This window comes from Danio aesculapii, chromosome 16, assembly GCF_903798145.1.
Source record: "Danio aesculapii chromosome 16, fDanAes4.1, whole genome shotgun sequence".
NCBI classification, from domain to species: domain Eukaryota; kingdom Metazoa; phylum Chordata; class Actinopteri; order Cypriniformes; family Danionidae; genus Danio; species Danio aesculapii.
In genome coordinates, this window is record NC_079450.1 from 52,837,917 (window position 1) to 52,861,152 (window position 23,236).

General features: G+C 36.1%; 1 protein-coding gene across 1 annotated transcript in view; it reads right to left on the bottom strand.

Moving 5' to 3' along the window:
- The window catches only part of grik3 (glutamate ionotropic receptor kainate type subunit 3), a 248,163-nt gene that overhangs the window by 56,216 nt on the left and 168,711 nt on the right, over positions 1–23,236 (bottom strand). Inside the window, exon 9 of the mRNA XM_056474801.1 lies at positions 17,849–17,962. Within this exon, the coding sequence (XP_056330776.1) occupies positions 17,849–17,962 (114 nt within the window). The remainder of the gene's footprint in view (positions 1–17,848; positions 17,963–23,236) is intronic.

A 23,236-nucleotide genomic window follows, 5' to 3' on the forward strand; every position in this document is an offset into this window, starting at 1 on the left:
TTATTTTTGTGCTGCTGGTCTGACTTAAATTAGTGTTTAAAAATTACTTTTTATTTACGTTTTTCTTATGTTTTAGTTGTAACAATGCAAATTAATTAAAACTGTGAAGCGATGTTATAAGGACATTAATGGAAGCATTAAGAATGTTATTAGAAAAGTAACTCAAAATTACTTTTAACAGTAACACATTACTTTTTGGTGAAATTAATCGATAAAGTAATTGAGTTACTTTTTGAATGAAGTAACAAGTAACTGTAACTAGTTACTGTTTTTCAGTAACTAGCACAACAATGGTAGTGGGAGATTTCGGACACAGCCTCGGTCCTGGAGAGTTTAGCCCAACTCTAATCAAACACACCTGAGCCAGGTAATCAAGGCAAAGTTTGAACCCCCCTGATTAGGGGGTACATTTTTGACTTTTAAAATGAATAATCTGATGTACACAACAAAGAAATTGGTTTTTCGTACTTAAAGTTTTGAGTTTTAGCCCACTGGGAGATAATTTAGGTAGTTTTGTTGAAAAACTCTCTTAGTTTTGGCTTATTATTTTTGAAAAACCACAACAACAAAAAATCTGACGACAAATAATGCTTTTTGATTGTAGAATTGTTAGATTTTTGGCTTAGAAACTAGAACAAAACTTCTCTTTTTTTGCTTTGCACTGTAAGCATTTCTTTGTAAACCGTTCAGTCAATAAAAATAATGAAAATTATGTCATAATTCACTTTACTCCTGTTGATCTAAAACCCTTTGAGTTTCTTTCTTCTGCTAACCACAATGAAAGTTATTCTGAAGAATGTTGAAAAGCAGCAGCCATTAACCTCCATAGTAAAAACAAAAATACTACAGAAGTTAGTGGCTGCTGTTCTTTTCAACATCCTCAGAATAACTTGTATTGTGTTCAGCAGAAATTCAGAGACGTTTAGAACCATTTGAGTGGGAGTAATTGGTGCAGACATTCTCATTTTTGGGTGAACAATTCCTTTAAAAAACACACTTGAAAATATACTATTTAATTCCCATGTCTCAGCCATCCCACCTTACTTTCAGGAGATTATTTCCCTTTCCGATAGTGCCTGACAATCTCTACAGGTCATTATTTTGTCCTGCTTCCTGCATTCCCTTACTATGAAGAAAGCTGTGCTATACATGAAAGACCCTGAGATGTTCTTGGGATTGGCTCGTGCAGGAGGTCTGGCATAAGGTATTGAAATGTTAGCCAGCGAATAGAAGAGGTAAAGAAAGAAACCGCAGCCACAACCCTGGAGACATTGGTCCTGAGGGGTTCTCAAAAATGAAGCACCATCCTGTTATTCTAAGCCATAGTGATAAGCCTGTGTTACCCTGGGAAGTTTGTGAATAAAACATCTTGGCAACAGATGTGATGTACAACGGACCTATTCCATGACACAGACACCCTAAACATATATTCTGAATTCACAATGCATAGTTGAAGGGATGGCAGTTTTAAGAAGAACAGTCACACTGGGAAAAGTCAGATGGCTACCTACTGTATAGGACCATTCCCATCTTCTGTGCATACAGTATGGAAATCTTTGCTTTATCCTGACTGCACCGGTACCAATTACAGAAAGTCTGAGGAGTGGCTTGGCATTTGGAGAAATGTACTACATCTGGCTGTCACCTTGTAGTTGGGCCTGTACCAGGTCCTGCAACCTCTGCCTTGGTTTTAAGTGGATTATCACTGCAGGGATTACTGCACTCTTAAATATAAAGGTTTTAAAAATGTGTGTTTACTATGAGGAATACATTGTATTGTCTGTAGAGTCAGCAGCGAAACAAGCAAGTGTTGTATTGCCAGTAGTAAACATGCACTCTGATTTAAAGACATTGGTAAATGAGGTTATTTTAAAAATTTTTGGTGCACAAAAGTGTTCTTGGAGCTTCATGTGATTACAGCTGAATCACTGAAGTAACATGGGAAGTTTTGACAAAGTTTTTGCTTCCTTTTCTGGACTTCTCGATATTCTCGGGACACTTGCTATCTATGGAGGATAAGGGAGCTCATTTCATCTCATCTCATTTTCGTCCGCTAATCCAGTGATGGGTCGCGGACACAGCAGTCTTAGGAGAGAACTTCATATTTTCCTCTCCCCAGACACTTTCTCCAGCTCCTCCGAGGGGGTTCCGAGGCATTCCCAGGCTATCCGAGAGACATAGTCCTTCCAGCGTGTCCTGGGTCATCCCAGAGGCCTCCTCTCAGTGGGACATGCCTGGAATGCCTAGGGAGGCATCCAGAAGGCATCCAAAACAGATGCCCGAGCCACCTCAGCTGACTTTTCTCGATGTTGAGAAGCATCAGCTCCACTCCGTGCTCCTTCCGGATGACAGAGCTCCACACTCTATCAATAAGGGTGCCCTTATAGAGGCCATTCTGGAAAGGAAACTAATTTTGGCTGCTTATATCGGAGATCTTGTCCTTTCGGTCATGACCCAAAGCTCATGATCATAGGTGAGAGTAGGAATGTAGGAATAAATCGAGAGCTTTGGCTTTTGGCTCAGCTTCTTCTTTACCACAACGAACTGGTACATCAACTGCATTACTGCTGCACCAGTCCACCTGCTAATATCATGTTCCATCCTTCCCTCACTCATGAACAAAACCCCAAGATACTTGAACTCCTCCACCTGGGGTAAGGACTTTCCTCCAACCTGGAGATGGATAAGGGAGGTCTCTGCTTTTATCCAAACTATCTTAATTTGCATTCAGAAAATGAATGAAGGTCTCTGGACTCATTGACAGAAAAAAGGAGTCAGGGTCTTTGGGTTACTACAAAGTCTTCAAACTGTGGCTTGAAGAGTTTATCAAATTCTCCTTTGCCATAATTAGTCCACCAATTTCCAAGTACCAAGTGATAAATCAAGAATTTTAATAGAGGATTTGTATCGATGACCAAATATAAGTAGAGACCATGGAACCCATTATATCAATGGTTTTCAATTCCAGTCCTCGGGCCCCCCCCCCTAACCTGCACATTTTGTATGTCTCTCTTATTTGACAACAAGGATCAGTTCATGGATCTCTGTTAACAAGCTGATGATCTGAATCACGTGTGTTAAGTAAGGAAGACTTACAAAATGTCTGGAAGGACTGGAATTGAGAACCATTGCATTATGCCAACAGCACAATCCTTACCAGCTGTCAGGTCTCTAAACATCTTTAAAGACCAAATACATTCATGGAAACTGTGTCCTATGCAGTGTTGTGCATTACCAACAGTATAATGTGCCATGCCACAATGCCAGACTCATCAAGGAGGGGTTTGTGTAACCTTCTGATGAATTTAATTTATTACTTTCACTTCCAAATTCACTTGACATGAACCCAGTCAAGCATTTGTGGATTCTCGCATCACCCCCACTACTTCACAAAGTCTGGGAACTAGAGAACTTGCTGTTGACTTTATTGTACAAAATTTCACAGACCCCTCAGCACCTAAATTAATCAATGGCTCTAGGTACGGCTGTAGTTCTTCAGGCTAAATGACATCCTACAGGTTGTTCGGCAGGTGGTCATAATGTAATAGCTCAGGGGTGTATCTTTTAAAGTGGGCCTGGCATCAAAATGTAATATACTTAATTTATATGTAAGTTGTAGTGTCTGTCTGTGCACTATTTTGTGAGTTCATTTTGTCTTCATGATCTTTAATCAAATACCATAACCTTAAAGCGACTGTTCTTCACTTCTGCTCACATGGAATGCTTTTAGGGTGGATCTATCAGTGCTTTAGGGTGGGGCCACTGGAGTACGTCTAGTTTCTGCTTTGCCTTTCATGGAAGGCAGTGGTGCGAACAAATAGGATACTATTCATTCATTCATTTTCCTTTGGCTTAGTCCCTTATTTATCAGGAATCACCAAATATTTTGGAATATATTTTATGCAGCGGATGCCCTTCCAGCCACAACCCAGTACTGGGAAACACTCATACACTCTCACATTCACACACACACATACTTATACTCTAAGGCCAATTTTATTAACCCAATTTACCTACAGCAGATGTCCTTGGATGCCAACTGGCCCAGCCAGGACTCGAACCAATGACCTTCTTAGAGTGAGGCAACAGTGCTAACCACCGTGCCACCTAAATGATACCATTATTTACTATTATGATACTATTCTCTACTATATCTCTAACAATTTAGCTTTTGTTCTTGTCGTCATCATCAGACATCTGAAAACATTCAGCATTGAGCACAAAATATTCCCCCATTTTTTAATAATGCCTTTCAACAATCCAATCGGTTCCTAAAGGATGAAATCATGCACCACACTACATGTGTGTATATATATATATATATATATATTTCTGAAGCTGTTTCAATTAAACGTCATCAGTGTGCAAATTATAAACTGATGATCACAGCGTTGAACTTTTTTGGTAAATTTGTGTAACACATGCTTAAGTCAGTTATGTATTTATTCTTAATTACATCTAGTTCATTAATAAAAAACAAGTTGTCAGTGTTTTAAGGGGTATTTTCTCTGATTTCAGACTATACTGTAGGTCAAACTATACAAACTGCATCTAATTTGACTTTACTTTCAGTAAATTATGTAGATAACACTACATATATATAATAATACATAATAATAATGTAGATTATAAACACCTATTGTACGTTTTTACATCTTGTGAACACTTACGGTGTCTATCTGTAATGTAATGTATATTTATATAGCGCTGTTATCATGTATGGCCATACACCCAAACCATTTCACAATCATGAGAGGGGGTCTCTCCACACCACCACCAGTCTGCCGAATCCACTTGAATGATGCGACGGCAGCCACAGGACAAAGTCGCCAGTGCTCAAAAACACACCAGCTATTGGTGGAGTGAAGAGACAGTGAAAGAGCCAATTCGGTGGATGGGGATGATTAGGAGGCTATGATGGGCCAATGTAGGGAATTTGGCCAGGACACTATGGATACACCCCTACTTTTCACGAGAAGTGCCATGGGATTTTTAATGACCACAGAGAGTCAGGACCTCGGTTTAACGTCTCTTCCGAAAACCTTTTTCTTGCATAGACTGATTGGCACGATTATGCATTTACAATGGTATGAACTATACAGGGTGGTCAAATGTATATTTATTTTATCTATTATTTTAATTATTAACATTATTATTTAAAATACGTATCGGGGTAATCTATTTCTCAGTATTAAAGGGCTGACCCACCCATACATCTTGTTTTGACGGCCTTCAGGGGGGATCAAGCGTTTATTAGGGGGGTCAATCCCCCCAAACCCCCCCGTAATTCGCACCCTGAAAGTCATGATAGAAAAAACAAGGGACAAACTGCAAATTATACCAACTACAACAAGGTAATACTACTATTACGGCGCCATATAAGTTTCCCAGCCTGTGATGGGATTGTGCAAGTTGCTGTACTTCATTTTCCCTTCTACAAACAGGTGATTTAGTGCGACGGTTTAATCAGATGTTAATCAGTGATTAGATTCTTCAGTATAATTCGTCATGTACTTTGACAAGTGAGCGCTTTACATCTACTGAACTACTCTTTGGACTTTCTCTCTTGAGACCTCCAAGGTATTGTGAATAAATAACGAAAGGGTTTGATCCCTGACCAACCCAGGTATGTTCCAAACCCTGAAAGTGTATCAAGAGGAGACCACCAAAGACATTCCCTACAATAAAAAGCATAAAGACCTCCAAGCGCAAGTGATTCTGTATTGTCAATTGGTTCTGCTTAATGTTGATGGGCTATTGAGGAGGAAATTCAGTGGATTAGTCCTTGAGAAAGCAGATCCCTTGACCTGTGATATTTCCGTAATGGAGACAGATAAAGATGTTTTAATGAAGCCGTATGTCAGCATCAGTGGTTATTTCAGGATTGCTCTATTTATTGCTTCCAGTGCTTTTGATCAAACTCCCTCAAGGTGACCATCACTATCAAACGTACCGAAGCCCTGACAACACTTTCCATTCTAGACCGGAAAGACAGAACAAAAGTGAAACAATTCAAGGTGGACAGAAGATGTGAAGTATTCAACTGGCAGCAGAAAACAGGAATAGCACTTTAGACATGGACATGAATCCGAGAACCAGTTTCATAGCAATTTTCTGCTCTGTCCAGACTGCTTAAGACTAATAGATTCTTTACAGTTTTGTGAACAATAATTTAAGTGGGATCTGTTAAGATCAGAGGCATTTTGAAAAGACATGGTGTTTCCAACTGTAAAATACACTATTTATTGGAGACCAAGTCTAGTTGTCACACAGGTACATATAGATTTTTTTTTTTTTTTGGAAATTACAAAACTGGCTGGAAGTACCTACTTAAAAACTCACAACTTGGAAATGATTGGAATCACAGTAAAACACAGTGCGACACAGACAAGGTTTATCTATAATGAATATTTGATCCACGTTATGTTTCTCTACATCAATCTTTAATGAAGGTAAAATTCAGATAAACATCAAGTTGTCAAACATGATTGTACATTGTCATATTCGTTATGGTTTCTGTTGCTCAGAACAATGGGTTGACATTTTTCGTCACCTGCTATGTAATATAATAGTTTCCTGTGAATACTAAGGCAGCTAATTATAAGGCATTTTAAATATGGATGTGTCGTGAACTTATCTTGATTTTTTGTTTTAAAAAAAAAAGGCAATCTTAAATCAGCATGATTAAACAGCAGCATCTCATTATTATGGCAGATTACTTAATAAAGCAGAAAAACATCAGTGTGTGTTCAATGAACAGTTCTTTTGTCTGCCGATAACCATATCATTATGTCAATACAAAAACTGATTTAAACTAAATAATAAAAATAATACAAATTTCGAGAGGATCACGTGCTTATCATTGTTCACAGCTGCTCCAACTTTAGCTCATGACTAATTATCTTAAGATCCTTAACTTTCTCATCTCAATATCTTCGTCTTGAAACCTTCACCCAACCCTACCTTCCCTCCTTTCAAACAGGCAACACGGTGGCCAGTAATTAGCGCTGTTGCCTCACAGCAAGAATGCCCCTGGTTTAATTCCTTTCCAAACCAGGCGACATTTCTGTGCGGAGTTTTACTCGTTCTCCCTGTGCTCGCATGGGTTTTCCCCAGGTTCTCAAGTTTCTTCCCACAGTTCAAAAACAAGCATCCTAAACAATTCCTCCAAAATATTTTAGCCAAAGCTCCGAGTACAACTTCTCAGCATCCATATCTGACACTTAGCTACACTAAGCAGGAAGAGGAGATCTACCTGAGCTCAAACTCCCTTCTCGCCCTGCAATGGGAGGAAGCCCAGGGCTCGAGGATCTTATAAGCTCAGGGCTCTCTCCCGGTACAGCACGCCAAACAAGCTTTATTATCAATCATCAGCTAAGTGTGAACTCTTGAAAGATAAAAATACATATATAACTACCCCCAGTTTACTTCATAAACAAATATATTATTTATAGTTTACTTATATACATATGTTAATATTATATACGACTATAAGAAAAACAACCCAAGCTCATTCTGATTACATACCCCTGTATACATTTCTGGAGAGTGCCAAATACATCCCAGGAGCTACGTTGTATTGCTGTTTTTGTTTTTGCAAATCCACCAGAGTCCGCTGTGCCTTTTCAGATTTCAAATTTCTCTCGCGAGTGCCATTTGCACCTGCTGTTCTTGCGTAAATTCCAAGTGTGTCTCACGCCTCCTTTTGAGCGAAGGTCCCGGCCATTAGATCACCCCCTGGGGGTTGACTGCAGTACAAGTCATAAACCCCACCTCCTCCGTGATAATGAACGAGACTTGAAACCAAATTAAAAATTAATTACACTAGCAATAAAATGTCCCGAAGAATGGTTTTGGTCAATTAAGGCACTGCTTATCATGCTGATATAGGTGCAGATCTTCACCTTTGTAAAGAGTGTGTTTCAGTCAGTAATTTAATGCTATAAAACAGGGCGTGTCATTGTAATTGACGGTTTCTGAAAGACAGTCGGAGCATCAGGAGGAGATTGAAGTGTTATTATTGGATTTCTGTGTTATTTTACCATGATAACATGAGTTGTTCAGCAGTAAACTATACTTTCTGACCTACAGGATCTGATGGATCACTGTTTATTTGGTAAAGTGAGGGCTTTATCAGGCTTTATTATTAGTTTGCTGATACACGCCTAGCCATGACGGGGAAAATACAGCTGATCGTTGTCTAGCAGTAATTCTTTTTTATGGGTCTGAAATAATAATTAGAAAGACAAAACTAATGTTAGCCGATCTCCACATTGATCTCCTGTAACGTTAATTGAACTTGATTTAAAGGAGGTCTCTGACATTTTGAGTTTCAGCATGTTGTCGAGTTTGCTGTTATAAAATTTTAATGTTCTAGAAACCGAATCTTATATAACAAATAGAGCTGTAAATGTTATATATTATTTATATACATTGTTTACCATTGGCTTTTTATTTGAAAACTCTGAATAAACATTAAAATGAAGGTAAATTCTTATTTGCCATATATTAAGGCATGGAGGAGTAAACCAAATAAAAATGGAGGCAAAGAAATGATTAACAATATACAAGCGATGTTGCAGCAGCTGCCTATATCATATAGACATCAGTTGATGTATTAATACCGCTAGGTTTACTGTACAAATTGATAAGGATTATTTTATATAGTGAAGGAACGGGGTGTGTATATTGATATTTAAAAAATCTTGCTGTGTTTATCTTTTAAACGCACGATTTTTCCTGCATGGCAAATAGCTGTCCATGGTGTGTATATTTTGGGTCCTGTTGATTGGTAATTAAACATGCAAACCTTTCTAAAACGTATGCGCTGTTTATGTTAATGTTCATATTTTTAAAGTGATATTTCTACGCCTATGGAGATAATAAATACCAACAACCTGTTACAAGAGAAATATTTTTTGTGCTCATAGCTGAGTCTAACTTAGGCTAGAGTGTATGAAAGATCGTTTATTTCTGCAGTCCAACAAATATTGTTTTAATTAAATTATTAAAAACAGCTTACATCACAGTTTGTAAATCGTATATCATTACGTGTTTTTAAATGTAAGTGCTTATATTTATTTAGCGAGCCTTTGTTAGTGTGCAGATACGGGCGGTCAAATGAGAAGTTTGGGGAACGTGGAAGCTTGATTCCGTGGCTCCACCTCTGGCTGCATCTGGTAGTCCTTCTGCACATGCCCAGGCTCCAATTTCAGCAGTGTTTTGCAACAGTTTGTGCCCGTCATGAGTCATTTTGACTTCAAAGTTTTCAATGAGAAAAGGTGCTGTTGCGTCGTCCATATTTTTTTACAGTCATTGGTAAATTGGCCACTGTTGACTGACTGACTGACCCATCGACTAACCCACCCTCCTCCAAAAGATTGACCAGCACCCACCCACTTCCCTAAACCCAACCGACAGTTTTAAAAAGCAATCCTGAAAATAAAAAGCCCTTGCGACCAGGTTTTTTAACCACGTTTTCAGATTTTACCACATTCTCACTCTGTTATTGGCTTTTGTTTTTGTCCTACCCGCTTTCCTGAATCATTCTTCGCCGGACTCGAACCTCATTGTCACATCATACCACCCCAATAACGTTCGTTTTAAAGACGAAATGCAGCCATACGTCCCTCTGGCTACATAACTCATGATCTCCAGAAGTATATATAGGGGTACATTTTCAGAATGAGCCTACGTTCAACCAATTTTATTTGCTTTTATACTGTGATTTGGGTATTTAGGTGCTAAAGTGCTTTAAATGTAATCATGAAGCATGGATGTAGAATAACAGTGAAAGCAAAACTTAGTACAAGTTGCCCAATTATCTTGAGCAAAAAGTTTGTGTGGCCAAAAAAAAAAAATACCATCTGTTCTAAGCCCCCAATCTGTAAAATCCCCAAAGGTTTGGTGGCAAATCAAAGTTGTTCAAAACCTTTTATGCATGAGCAGCAACAGTTAGATAGACTGAAGTATCAAACATGTCTAATAAAACAAGATCTTGTAAAATGATGTACAGTTAAAGCCAGAATTATTAGCCCCCCTGAATTATTAGCCCCCCTGTTTATTTTTTGCCCCAATTTCTGTTTTACGAAGAGAAGATTTGTTCAACACATTTCTAAACATAATAGTTTTAATAACTCATTTCTAATAACTGATATATTTTATCTTTGCCATGATGACAGTACATAATATTTGACTATATAGACACTTCTATACAGCTTAAGGTGACATTTAAAGGCTAACTAGGTGAATTAGGTTAACTAGGCAGGTTAGGGTAATTAAGCAAGGTTATAGTTTAACGATGGTTTGTTCTGTAGATTATCGAAAAAAAATTAGCTTAAAGGGGTTAACAATTTTGACCTTAAAATGGTTTTTAAAAAATTAAAAACTGCTTTCATTCTAGCCACAATAAAACAAATAAGACTTTCTCCAGGAGAAAAAATATTATCAGACATACTGTGAAAATATCCTTGCTCTGTTAAACATCATTTGGGAAATATAAAAAAAGGGGGGAGGGGTTAATAATTCTGACTTCAACTGTATGTGTCAGTTGCGAGATGATATGAGAAAGCATAATAAAAGTTTCTAGGTTGTTATGTATTAGCTGATGCAATGAGTTATAGGGTTTTTCAGCCACCGATAAACTTCCGGTGATAGACAAATGTGATTATTTTCTTTTTCATAAGATTTCTTTTACAGCATCAATAATGTAATTTAATTAAAATATATCCTGTGAAATATACTTAGGCATTCATTTAGTTGTTTAAGTGGAAAACGAGATTTAAACACAAGCGACATGAGGAGCAGCAGGCGAGAGCTGAAAGTCCATATAAAATACTGTTGTAAAATAAATTTACGTATTTTAAAGACATGCCACTGAACTATGTCATTTAATGCAGTGATGCATGTCTAGTTTGAGACTCTTTTTTGGCCCTATCAACACTTGTATGGTGCGATTTGTTGCTATTTTCAGACCAGCACCCTAATTTTCATGTTTTGTGCCACGTTGTTTAAATAGCAAATCAATTTTGGCCACTTTGTGGACTCATGGGTGTTCCGGTCTATAAAGGAGGTGCGTTAAGGTGCATTGTTAGTGCGTTGCTGTTTGGAGGAACTAAAAAGCCATTGACCAACTAGAATTTACTGTAAAGTCCAGTGCAGAGCGTGTTAGTTATGTGCCTATGCGGGTCCAAATGCTTACACATTGCTTAATACACACAGGATATACAATTAGCAATACACGAATATCTTTACATTTGAAAACAATTAAAGGATTAAAATGTTATATATATATATATATATATATATTTATATATATATTTTTTTGACATAAATATAAAAATCTCTTTATTTTCATGACAATTTGCATTTGTATAATGTTATTATTATTAGCAGTATTATTAGCAGTACATATTTATATTTGTTTTAATAAAAACAAGTTTAGATTTGTCCACCTGTAGGGTTTTGGACTATATGGGGCACACTTTGTTATTATTGTTAATTTATTTATTTGCTGGAAATTAGAACTGAATTTAGAAATAGTTTTGAAACAAATCTTTGTGCTTAATAAATAATATTAAATATGTCGGCTAATGGATGTCTAGGAGTGAGTTTTCACCGTTTCCTCACTCCACCAAAGTGAAGGAACAAAGTAAAGAGTAAAAGTAAGTTAAAGAGAAAGTAAAGAGGCCAAATGGAAGAGACCGTTCAGTTTTCCACTTACAAACTCCACCATGTAAATAGCAAATGCACCATGGTGCAACGCAAATGACTCTTAAAGGGAATGGAAGACTTTGATTGGTTTAATGCATGTTATGCTCAAAACACACCAAGAACTCATTAAGTGAATAAGCACAACCCTGTTAGACCATGCGCCATGGCGCAGAGCATATTTTTCTGTCCATAAAATAGCAAAGTGGATTCGGACACAGCCTTAATGCACTTTAACACACGCCGTGCACTTTAGACTTTGCGCCTAGATCATTAAAATAGAGCCCTTTATATCATATCTCAATAAGGCAGTGAAGATCATTGACTTGAAAGAAACCAGATCTTAAATGTGGTGAGTTTATAATGGCACAACAGTCACCACTTAAGTGGGCTTATTCAAAATAAAAGTCTCCATACATGTAGCCCATTATATGACCGTACTATATTATTAGGTAGTTATTTTTAGCTAAATTGTATCAATATTTTTTAAGAAACATTTTAGTGAGGCTTAAAAATGTTGAAACATTTCCTCCATTGTTTTCTAGGTTATTATTAATTTGTATTCAGATTTTTTTTACATTTATTTAATACCCCTGTTTAATGTTTTTAAAAAGCACAACATTCTTGGTTGCCATCGTAGACAACAAAACCCATGACCACTGCTTTGTACTAGAAAATCCCTGATTATATCCTATCAAAGACCTTAACTCATAATTATAGCCTTGCAGCTCAGTCCACATTTAATGACAGTGTTTATCCCTGTTGATAACTCATACGCCTGTCCAAAATAAGTCAGAGGACGCTCTTTTCAGTAGCACAAAAAAAATCCCTAAACATTCCTGCGACATGCATAAATGCAGCCCTCGGGGCCTTTGTGAGAATGCAGTGTTGAAAGGGAAAGCAATGTATTTTAAGACATGTCTATTATCGAGCGAATGACATTGGGCAAGGCAGAATTTAACAGAAAGCATCTGCCTGTAAAAGCAAGTTAAGGCCGTACATCTCTGGTACATCTCTGAAGATATCTCATGGAGGTAACTAAGTTGGAAAGAATAAGTGGAATTATCCAACAAGTATTCTGACTGATTAAGGTATCTGTAAGGGTAGCCATTCAAGCATATTGCTTATTTTTAAGGTTATCAATCAATCAATCAATCAATCAATCAATCAATCAATCAAATCAAATCAATCAAAATGTTTAATCTGAACTGAACTGCATCATACGCTTATTAATTTACACATAATGTTGTGCTGTTAAATTAAAGCAGTTGAAATGTGTTGGGCTCTACTTTAAGTATCAAGGGAAATAATAAGGGAATAATATCCTTTTTACAAGATGTAAAATAAGTTTCTGATGTTCCTAGAGTGTGTGTAAGAAGTTGCGAATGTGAAACTATGCCATGAATGTGAAACTTTGATTCAAATTGTGCAATTTCTGTGACTGTCACTTTAAATTCAAATGATATTTAGCTTTTTTTAAAGAAGGTGGAGCTAAAGTGGCATCAGCATAGTGGCATATTCAAAACAGTACTAATGTTATATTGTGAAAAACTGAAAATGTCAAAAGAAGTGTCTCAGAAGAAGGCAGTCTATGGAGACTACAGTGATTATTTCAACCCATGCTCACTGCAGATATGTACCCAGGTCTACATTTCTGGGGACAGTGAAATACGTAACTGGAGGTACATCTGCTCAGTTTTTGTTCTTGCAAATCCACCAGAGGGCGCTGTGTACGCTTTTTGATAATCACAAATTTCTCTTGCACGTCTTCTTCTCGCGTTAATACACTGGAGGGCGCAATATACACTTCAGTCGACCAGAAGTGCGATTTCGAAACCCATCGTTAGCCAACTAAGGTCGCAAGTTCTGTCATTACAAACATGTTTCGTTGATTTGACGTTTCCCAAATCCATCATTCTAATGAACATTTGCAAACTGCATTGCACACTTGTACGCTTGCAACTACACCTCTGGTATGCTCTATTTTTACAGTTCAGTTTTAGTGATCTTCATGTTTACAATCGTGCTCCCTTCGCAGTGCACTTTGAAAACATTGATGTCATTTTGAACACAGCCGTGGCTCATGACGAAACCTATTGTTGACTTATTATTTAAAAGCGGAATTTATGTTACATTACCAAAGCTTGTGAAAACAAAAACACAGCACACGTTAATGCTTTTAATTTATAGTAGGTTATTTATTAAGTATCTGTACTGTATATGACATGGGCCTGTTGGTTAGAACATTTCTGCAGTGGTTTGAATGTGTCAAATTGTAAAAGTAGATTTTTATAAAAAATAAAAAATAAATAAACAATATCCTACTTGATGATGATGATGATGATGATAATAATAATAATAATAATAATAATAATAATAATAATAATAATAACAATCATCATCATCATTAATATTATTATTAAAGTAGAAATTTTAATTTCTTAATAATAAATATTACATGTAATTTCCTTATAAATACCCTCATTATTTATTTCTATAATTTATATATGATATTAGAATATGTGGCAGCTTTTGTCAATTAATATGGAAAAATGAGTGCATGTTATTGACAAAACTAATATTAGATTTTTTTTTAATTCATGAGTTTTCATTTGCACAAAGAAATGAAGGGGTTCTTCTCTAAAGAATTAGTTACTCCACCCAATTTAGAGCATCATTATGGGCGTTTTACATTATAACTAACGTGGTTCAAGCGATGGATTTGTGACAGAGAAACTAGGGGATTTGGGAAACACTTGTCACTACATCGTTCTTTTCCCAAACGATGCATCGTACTATGATAGTTCAGCCGCGAGTTACATTTACATTTTGTAAAACAAATAAATACCAACATTCTTCAGAATATGCTGTGTTTTTTGTTTAACAGAAGAAATAAATGTCAAAGTTTATTAGCACTGTGAGTAATATATCCATTTAAGTTTCATTTCCAAATTCAGATTGCAAAAGTAAGCTCAGAGCTGCTGCTATTTCCCATCCATGATTGTTATTCTGCTTACTAAAGCTGTCAGAGAGGAAGGTTGAGCCTCGAACTTTGTTTTAAACCAGGCAAGACACCTTGTTTTGTTGATTCAGCCAGGTCAATTTATTTCAAGGACTGAGACGCTGAAAGGGACAGAGCTATTTGGCATTTCACTGAGAGGAAATGAGAATCTGGAGCATGTACATGTTTCATTACTTGAAAAGCAGCTCATACGCTGACCTAAAATGAGCTGAAGAACACTAGAAAAGAAAGTGAAATTTGGAGAATGAGCACTCGTGCCGATGACCAGAACCAGACAGAATCTGTGGCAATCTTTTGCTATTTCTGCGCAGAAGTTTGTAAAACAATATCTGCGGATTTAGGCAGAATGATTTTGAGAGTATACACTGTAAATAAACTCTTAGAAATACTGGAATATGCTTGATTTTAAGTGGCTTGTGATTTCAGAAAAGACAAAAACGATAGTTCAAGCTATTGCTTGGTGCTTAAGAGCTAACGCTAAACACAGACTTTTGATGCTAGTATTCCAAAAGTAATTTTGTTCTGAATATCATGCACATATTTCCAATATTTTCTGTTTGTATACTGAAGGTAGAGTTCACCCAAAAGTGATGACCCTGCACTTGCTCCATACCTTTTATATAGACAGATTGGTAACACTTTATTTTGATGGTCCATTTGCGTATTAGTAGACTGTCTGCTTAATATCTCTTGATACTGCTGTTAAACAGACATTTAACTCACTATAAGAAACTTTGCAAGTACATGTCAACTTACACTAACCCCAACCCCAACCTAGCAGTCTACTTATAATCTATTGAGAATTAGTTGGCATGTAGATGCAATGTAACTTAAATTCAACAAACGGACCATCAAAAGTCTTAGCCGCCCAAAGCTTGTGATGGACATTTGCACACTACTGTATATGCGATACCACTGGTTTCCTATCCGATCCGATACCAAGTAAAATGAAGGCGAGTATCGGCGATACGGATCCGATACCAATACTTTGCCCAAAAATTACTGTTAGAGAAATTGAAGTAACAAATAGTGTACTTAAAAGTGTCACTTAATACTGAATACGAGACATATTACGGGTGATTCTTGTTTATTGATGAAGAATTATCATACAAAAAAGAGCCAACTTACATATTTATTGACAGCATCTGAGCATGTACAGTTGATGTCAGAATTATTAGCCCCCCGTTTATGTTTTTCATCAGTTTCTGTTTAATGGAGAGAAGATTTTTTTTCAGCACATTTCTAAACATAATAGTTTTAATAACTCATTTCTAATAACTGATTTATTTTATCTTTGTCATGATGACAGTAAATAATATTTGACTAGATATTTTTTAAAACACTTCTATACAGCTTAAAGTGACATTTAAAGGCTTAACTAGGTTAATTAGGTTAACTAGGCAGGTTAGGGTAATTAGGCAAGTTATTGTATAATGATGGTTTGTTCTGTAGACTATTGAAAAAATATATAGCTTAAAGGGGCTAATAAGATTGACCTTAAAATGTATTTTAAAAAATTCAAAACTGCGTTTATAACAAATAAGACTTTCTCCAGAAGAAAAAATATTATCAGACCTACTGTGAAAAATTTCTTGCTCTGTTAAACGTCATTTGGGAAATATTTAAAAAAGAAAAAAAAAAAATCAAAGGGGGGCTAATAATTCTGACTTCAACTGTATATCTTAAAATGCCTGCCTGAACATTTTAACATAAAACAATAAAAATTCACACCTTTTGGTTTAGTGACATGTTAATCCGGTCCCCTTGAAGATTTTGAACCTTTTTCCGTTGTTTTATCATTGTCACAAAAATCCAAGCCCCCAAAATACAGCCACATGGCCACATTTTCTCCTGTACCTAGATAGTGCCACAACGGTGCGCTTGCTGGGCACTCAAGCTCCCACCACCATCTCAGGTAAGATTTTTGTTATTCCCTCATTGAGAAATGTCCGTCATGAGCTGTAATACAGGTTGAGGCTTGATGAGGTCCATTTTCGTTGTGTTTCTTGGACATTTTACAGAATCAAAATTAAATAATGAAGAATGGGCAGAGGATAGTGAGCTAGCAAATTGTAAATTAACGTCACATGCAGCGAGCGCAGAACTTAAAATTACGAGTGCGTTCCGTTTTCCTTTACGATTTTAGAATTACAGGTGCGTGAATTTTATTTACGCACGAAATATTTATGACAGTGATTTTATTCCATATTTTAAGATATACATGCTCAAATGCTGTCAATAAATATGTAAGTTGGCTCCTTTTTTTGTATGATAACTCATCAATAAACAATAAACAAAAATAACCCGTATATGTCTTATCCCAGCTAAAACCAGCTAAAAGCAGCTTGACCAGCCTAGCCAGGCTGGGAGCCCAGCCAAAACCAGCTATGTCCAGCTTAAACCAGGCTGGTTAAGCTGGTTTTAGCAGGTCATTTTCCAGCCTGACCAGCTAGGAGCAGGCTGTAAATGGCTGGAGCCTGGAAGTGGCCAAAACCCCTCTAAAACCAGGCTGGTCAACCAGCTAAAACCAGTCAACCAGCCTAGGCTGGTTTAAGCTGTTTTTTTTCAGTAGGAATATTCAGTGTAAAGTGACATTTTTAAGTACACTACTTGTTACTTAAATTTCCCAAACAGTAATTTTGGACAAAGTATTGGTACCGGATCGGTATCGCCGATACTCGCCTTCATTTTACTTGGTATCGGATCAGATAGGAGATCAGTGGTATCGCACATCACTACTGAACAACATGTGCCAGTGGACTGAGTGACTAGCTAGCATGCTCTGCAGTTGTATAGTGCCATATTACGCGCATGACTTGGCAGGCGGAAGAACAAGTAGTTCCGACTATGTTGGCATTATTCAGATAAACTAGGGTAATTGTGGTTACTTTCCACTGTATTTTTATTCCCAAATAAACTACATATTTGCTTCAAATTACTAAAATAGTGATATTTTGATAAGATAATCGATTCTAGAACATACAAAGCTACTATCGGAGATATCGATATTTTAGTATCGATCCGCACATCACACATTTCCATGCGTTAATGACAAATAGACTCAATAATGGGCAGAAAAATCAGCAGATATCTGCACGTGCCTTCTAATGATCTTACCAGTATGGTGGTGATGACCAGCGAGCGGTTGGAGAGCGAGTCTGTGATGTTCATGCCGTTCTGCCGTGGAACCTCTGTGATGTTGAGCCCTCCGGATGCACTCCACTTGCCCACCTAGAAAAAGATGAAATTTGTTCATTCAGAGTGTGTTTGGCTTACCTGCGTGACCCATCCACATTGCAAAAAGTGCATTAGCGGCCGTGTGCTGAGCTCATCCAGAAGCATTAGCTGATTGGCTCTTGTGTTTTTATGCCAATAGGGTTGTGCAGGAGTATCCAGGCCCTTGCATACACTCTGAATACATTAACATAGAGGAAGGACAATTCCACCAAAAGGAGATTGCTTCCCAATTCAATTTCGCCAAAGAAAATGTTGAACAAAGGAAAAAGCGTGGAACGTACAATCTGATAATGCTGTAGCTGTTATTATTAAAGGTGCTTTTTTCCGGTGCCCGAATACTCCTTTCCCAGCTTAATATGCAGCATTATCTATAAACAAATCACAGCAGGGTTCGTTTCTAAGAAAACTGCAAACTCTGTAAATCTGTGGAGCATAAATATATTTTTAAAAGAAAAACAACAACAAACAAACAATTAATGTTTTGCATTGCAATAAATAAATCAATATAAATAACTGTAAAAAATATATGGAAATAGATGGAAACATTCTTAAACATACTATACATGCAAAACTTTATTACATGAAATAAAGTGGGCAGATCAGCAAACATTCTACTGTTCAATTATTACAAATGTCAAGAATGATTCATTAATTTTTTTTTCGGCTTAGTCCTTTATTGATCAGGGGTCACCACAGAATGAACTACCACAGTAATAACAATAACAATAATAATAATAATAATAATAATAATAATAATAATAATAATAATAATAATAATAATGATGATAATAATAATAATAATGATAATAATAATAATAATAATAATAATAATAATAATAATAACAATAATAATAATAATAACAACAATAACAATAATAATAATAATAATAATAATAATAATAATAATAATGATAATGATAATAATAATAATAATAACAATAATAATAATAATAATAATAATAATAATAATAATAATAATAATAATAATAATAACAATAACAATAATAATAATAATAATAATAATAATAATAATAATAATAATTGGAGTTTGCATGTTCCGTTGTGGTGACCCCAGATAATAAAGGGACTAAGCCGAAAAGAAAATGAATGAATGAATAATTAAAAAAATAAATAAAAATAAATTAATAATAAATTAATAAATTATTCAATTAATAAAAATATAACTATAAATACAAATATGAATGAATGAATAAATAAATAAATAAATAATAAAATATTTGTTTACAAACAAATATGTTGCTGTTGTTTTTGTATCCATATTTAAAACTGTATATTATATAGTGATATTTAAACTGTACACTGTATGTTTGTCAAAATCAAATAAATAAATGAATGAATAAATGAATGAATTATTGAAAAAATCTCAATCTAAATAATTACATAAATTAATAAATAAATAAACAAATAAATTTGTTGAGTTATTTTTGTACCCAAACATAAAATTGTATATTATATGTTTGTCGGAAGTAAATAAATAATTAATAAATAAATAAATACACAAGTTAATTAATTTAAAAAAAAATTAATAAAAATAAATAAAAATATAAATGTAATTATAAATAAAAAAAATTAACATTTGTTCACAAACAAATGTTTTTAGTTAATTTTGTATCCAAATATAATCTGTACACTGTATATGTTTGTCAAAATCAAATAAATAAATAAATAAATATTATTGTTATTATTATTATTATTACAATCTTTATTGATAATAATTATTAATGAATAATTATACTTATTAATACAACTACTACTACTACTACTACTAATTATTATTATTATTATTATTATTATTATTATTATTATTATTATTATTATTATTTATTTATTTTATTATTATTATTATTATTATTATTATTATTATTATTATTATTATTATTATCAGAAACATATTAAGCATATAGTGTCAAAAAAAATAAATAAATAAATAAATAAATTACTTAACCGCACTATCCAAATCAAAAACCCCACTTATGAGAAAAAGGAATTGCTCAGTATTATCTTGAGCTATTTGTTTAACTCTGCAGTGGGACCAATTCGGTTGATTTATCAATCAGTGAATCTATTTCAGCCACAGTCTTCTATCTGACTCGAGGGATATTGGAATCAAAACATGACCAAGAAAAAAAAAAGAGCTTACAATTAATTAAAGCACAAACATACTCACACACACAGACACACACACAGACACGCACACGCAGTAAGAGGCAGACAGCAGAGGGAGTTGAAATAGTTGTACTGTGAATAATCCCACTAATATCAGCACACAGCGAATCTGAGCAAATTAAGCTAGTTTTGCACAAACAATCCCCTGCAGCGAGAAAGAGGAAGTTCTGCATATTGTTCAGTCACTCCTCAACAAATCATTTCTGCAAATAGCCACATAGCTGTCCGTATCTATCTCCGTCTGGAGGCTGCCCACATCTGCATCATCACAACTTATAATATTCATAAAGCCCAAATCTTAGAGTTACACAACATCCGACAACACCATACTACATATGCATATGATTTAAACAGCCCCTATTATGCATTATAAAGGGTCATGTTTTGGTTTTGGGGGTTTCCAACAACAGTCTGATATGTAGACAAGATCTAAAAACACTTTCATTGACTTATTATGTGCATTTATTTTTACCTAATTATCCTAACGACTCCCATATGATTTGTTCAGTGATTCATTTGTTCCCAAACCCCTCCTTAGCATGAGGCTAATCTGCTGTGATTGGTCCGATGACCCAGTCTGTTGCAATTGGTCGATTGCGTTCAGCACGAGACCGAGAGAAACGTCCACCACGGCTTATCAACAATTTTAAAGTAGTCAGAGTGCAGAGTGTATGTGTGAGCCCAATGCAGGAGTGCATTAAAGCAATGCAGTTTAACACCAGCATATTCCTCTACTCTTAACCATATATAAAAACAACAACAGACATTCAGTATTAATCCACACAGTGGCAGAAGCTGAACTATTTTGAAACTTGCCACACGTGTGTACTGTACGAACAGCTGACGGTGGCCATAGCAACTACAAACGGCAGAGGATCGCGAGCTCACAAACGCATTTAAATCCGTAAACAAAGCGGCACGCGTCGCGTTTTCAACACGGCTTTGAGCCCCACGGTCCCTAACGAAAAGGTCTTTTTACAGAATTTACACATTGCCTCATTGCCACGTCGTTAAATGTACAGTTTCTTATCGTTGCATTTTGAACCTCACCTCAACAACCGCGTAATGACAGCAAGCAGGTGCAGACCGACGTAAGCGTCTGTAGCCGACCGACCCGTAATAAGCTAATAGATCACGGAGACTGTCATTTCGCTCCTGTTTCACCAGCCTGATCTCACGAGAAAACGTAAGTATTTTACGTTTCGACAGTTTAGTGGCTAATTCGTACGAACTCGTACGAGTTCAGTCGTACGAAATGGTACGATTTTAAAAAGGAGGCATGGCACCTAACCCCGCCCCTAAACCCAACCGTCATTGGAGGATAAGCAAATCGTACCAAATTGTACGAATTAGATTGTACGAATTCGTACGAATTAGCAACTAAAAAAAAAAGTTACGACTTGCCGTGAGATTGTGTTGGTTTCACACATACTAAATGAATCAACTATTAGATGTTTTACGGTGGACCACTGTGCTTCCCTACCGTCATTAAGGACACCGGCTGAAAAATTAATACCTAACAGCCACTTTACGGTAAATTTAAAGACAATTTAAGACCTTAATTTCCCGGATTTAAATTTAAGACATTTAAAAACTTTTTAAGGACCCGCGGGAACCCTGTGTGAATGCACGGTGATGGAGCCAGCGCTTAGTGTTGAGTCCTGTAAAGGAGCTCAAGATGTTTTGTGTTTACCTTATGATTAAAGTTATTGCACTGTTACTCCCTTTGAATGAGCGAGTTTGAGTTACTTGTACGTTAAAGTAGCGTTCAGAAAAAACAAAACACCCGCGAAGAAACGCGACACAGAGGAACGACACTAATGGCAGCTATCGTTTTGAAGGTGTTATTGTATAAGTATAAAAGACTACATACAAGGCATGCGCAGTGGATCACGCCGATCACTCGATTCAGAAGTATAAATCAGCCTTTACTTTGCGCTTTGCCACACTCCACCAGACAATTCATTGACTAATCAATAAAACAGCAGTTCTAATCTTACATGACTTTACATTACATTCCACATATATTCGCATACCCCATTCCAGCAGCAAAGCATGCTACGTGAAACTTCAGCCGGTCATTAACGGAGGCTTGTAATTAACATCGCTTTGTACACTAATCCAATTTGCTTTATGATCCACTAACTTATGCTTATGTTTAAACACCTCATTTGCTTCCTTGTTAGGAGGTAAATTAAACGGAAGACACAAATTGCTCTTTATTTGCACGGCAACGGTGACCAAATGAGACAAGGTGCAAGAGGCTTTCAGTTACTGCTACTTCAGAAGGTTATTTTAAGGGAAGAAACAATACTTAGAGACATTTTTTGTTTTGTTTTGAGGCAGCGTGTGAGTTTCTGGCATAATCCAATATGCAAAACAAAAGTGAGTTATTGCATGTTGTTTAACAGGCACGCATTAGCTGAAGACAACAGCTTTTGATCATTTCGTCCCTCCCGCTGTGCAAGAACAGCTTTAAGACAGAACAAGAGCTTTGTTATCATATATGTGCTCAGGCCCGTAGCCAGCCTGGTGAAATGGGTGGTTCTTTTCTCAAAACCCTTTTTTTGTCACATTATAAGCCTTTATTTTTGCTGGATTAGCTTGTCGGCTGGTATCATATTTTTCTGCACTAAAATATTTACTAAGATGTATTTGTTATGAAGCGGACAGGAGACAGAGGTAAGGAAACGTTAGGGTGTTTATTAAATGACAACAAGGAGCACATGAAGGATAGCCAGGAGGATCAGGAATGATGTTGGGGTCTTTTCCTCCGTGGCTGGGTAACAGGAATACACGAGGATGGACAGCACACACCAGATACAGCTGACAGAGGATGACACAGACTTGGAAGGACTGGAAGACAGGACGATTCGGGAGGACCAGGAAGACTAGGAGGAATACAAAGAGAACAGGTAAGTAAATCGTTTGTTTTAGCTGAGGATGACTACGCTGAGTGGTCGCTCAGTTGTCCGCTTTCGTCGAGACGAGCCCGGACAATGAGCGACTGGAGTGCTGTGCTTTTATCTGGTGCTCGTGAATGTGATGCAGCTGTGTGCTCATTAGAAGTCAGGTGATGGT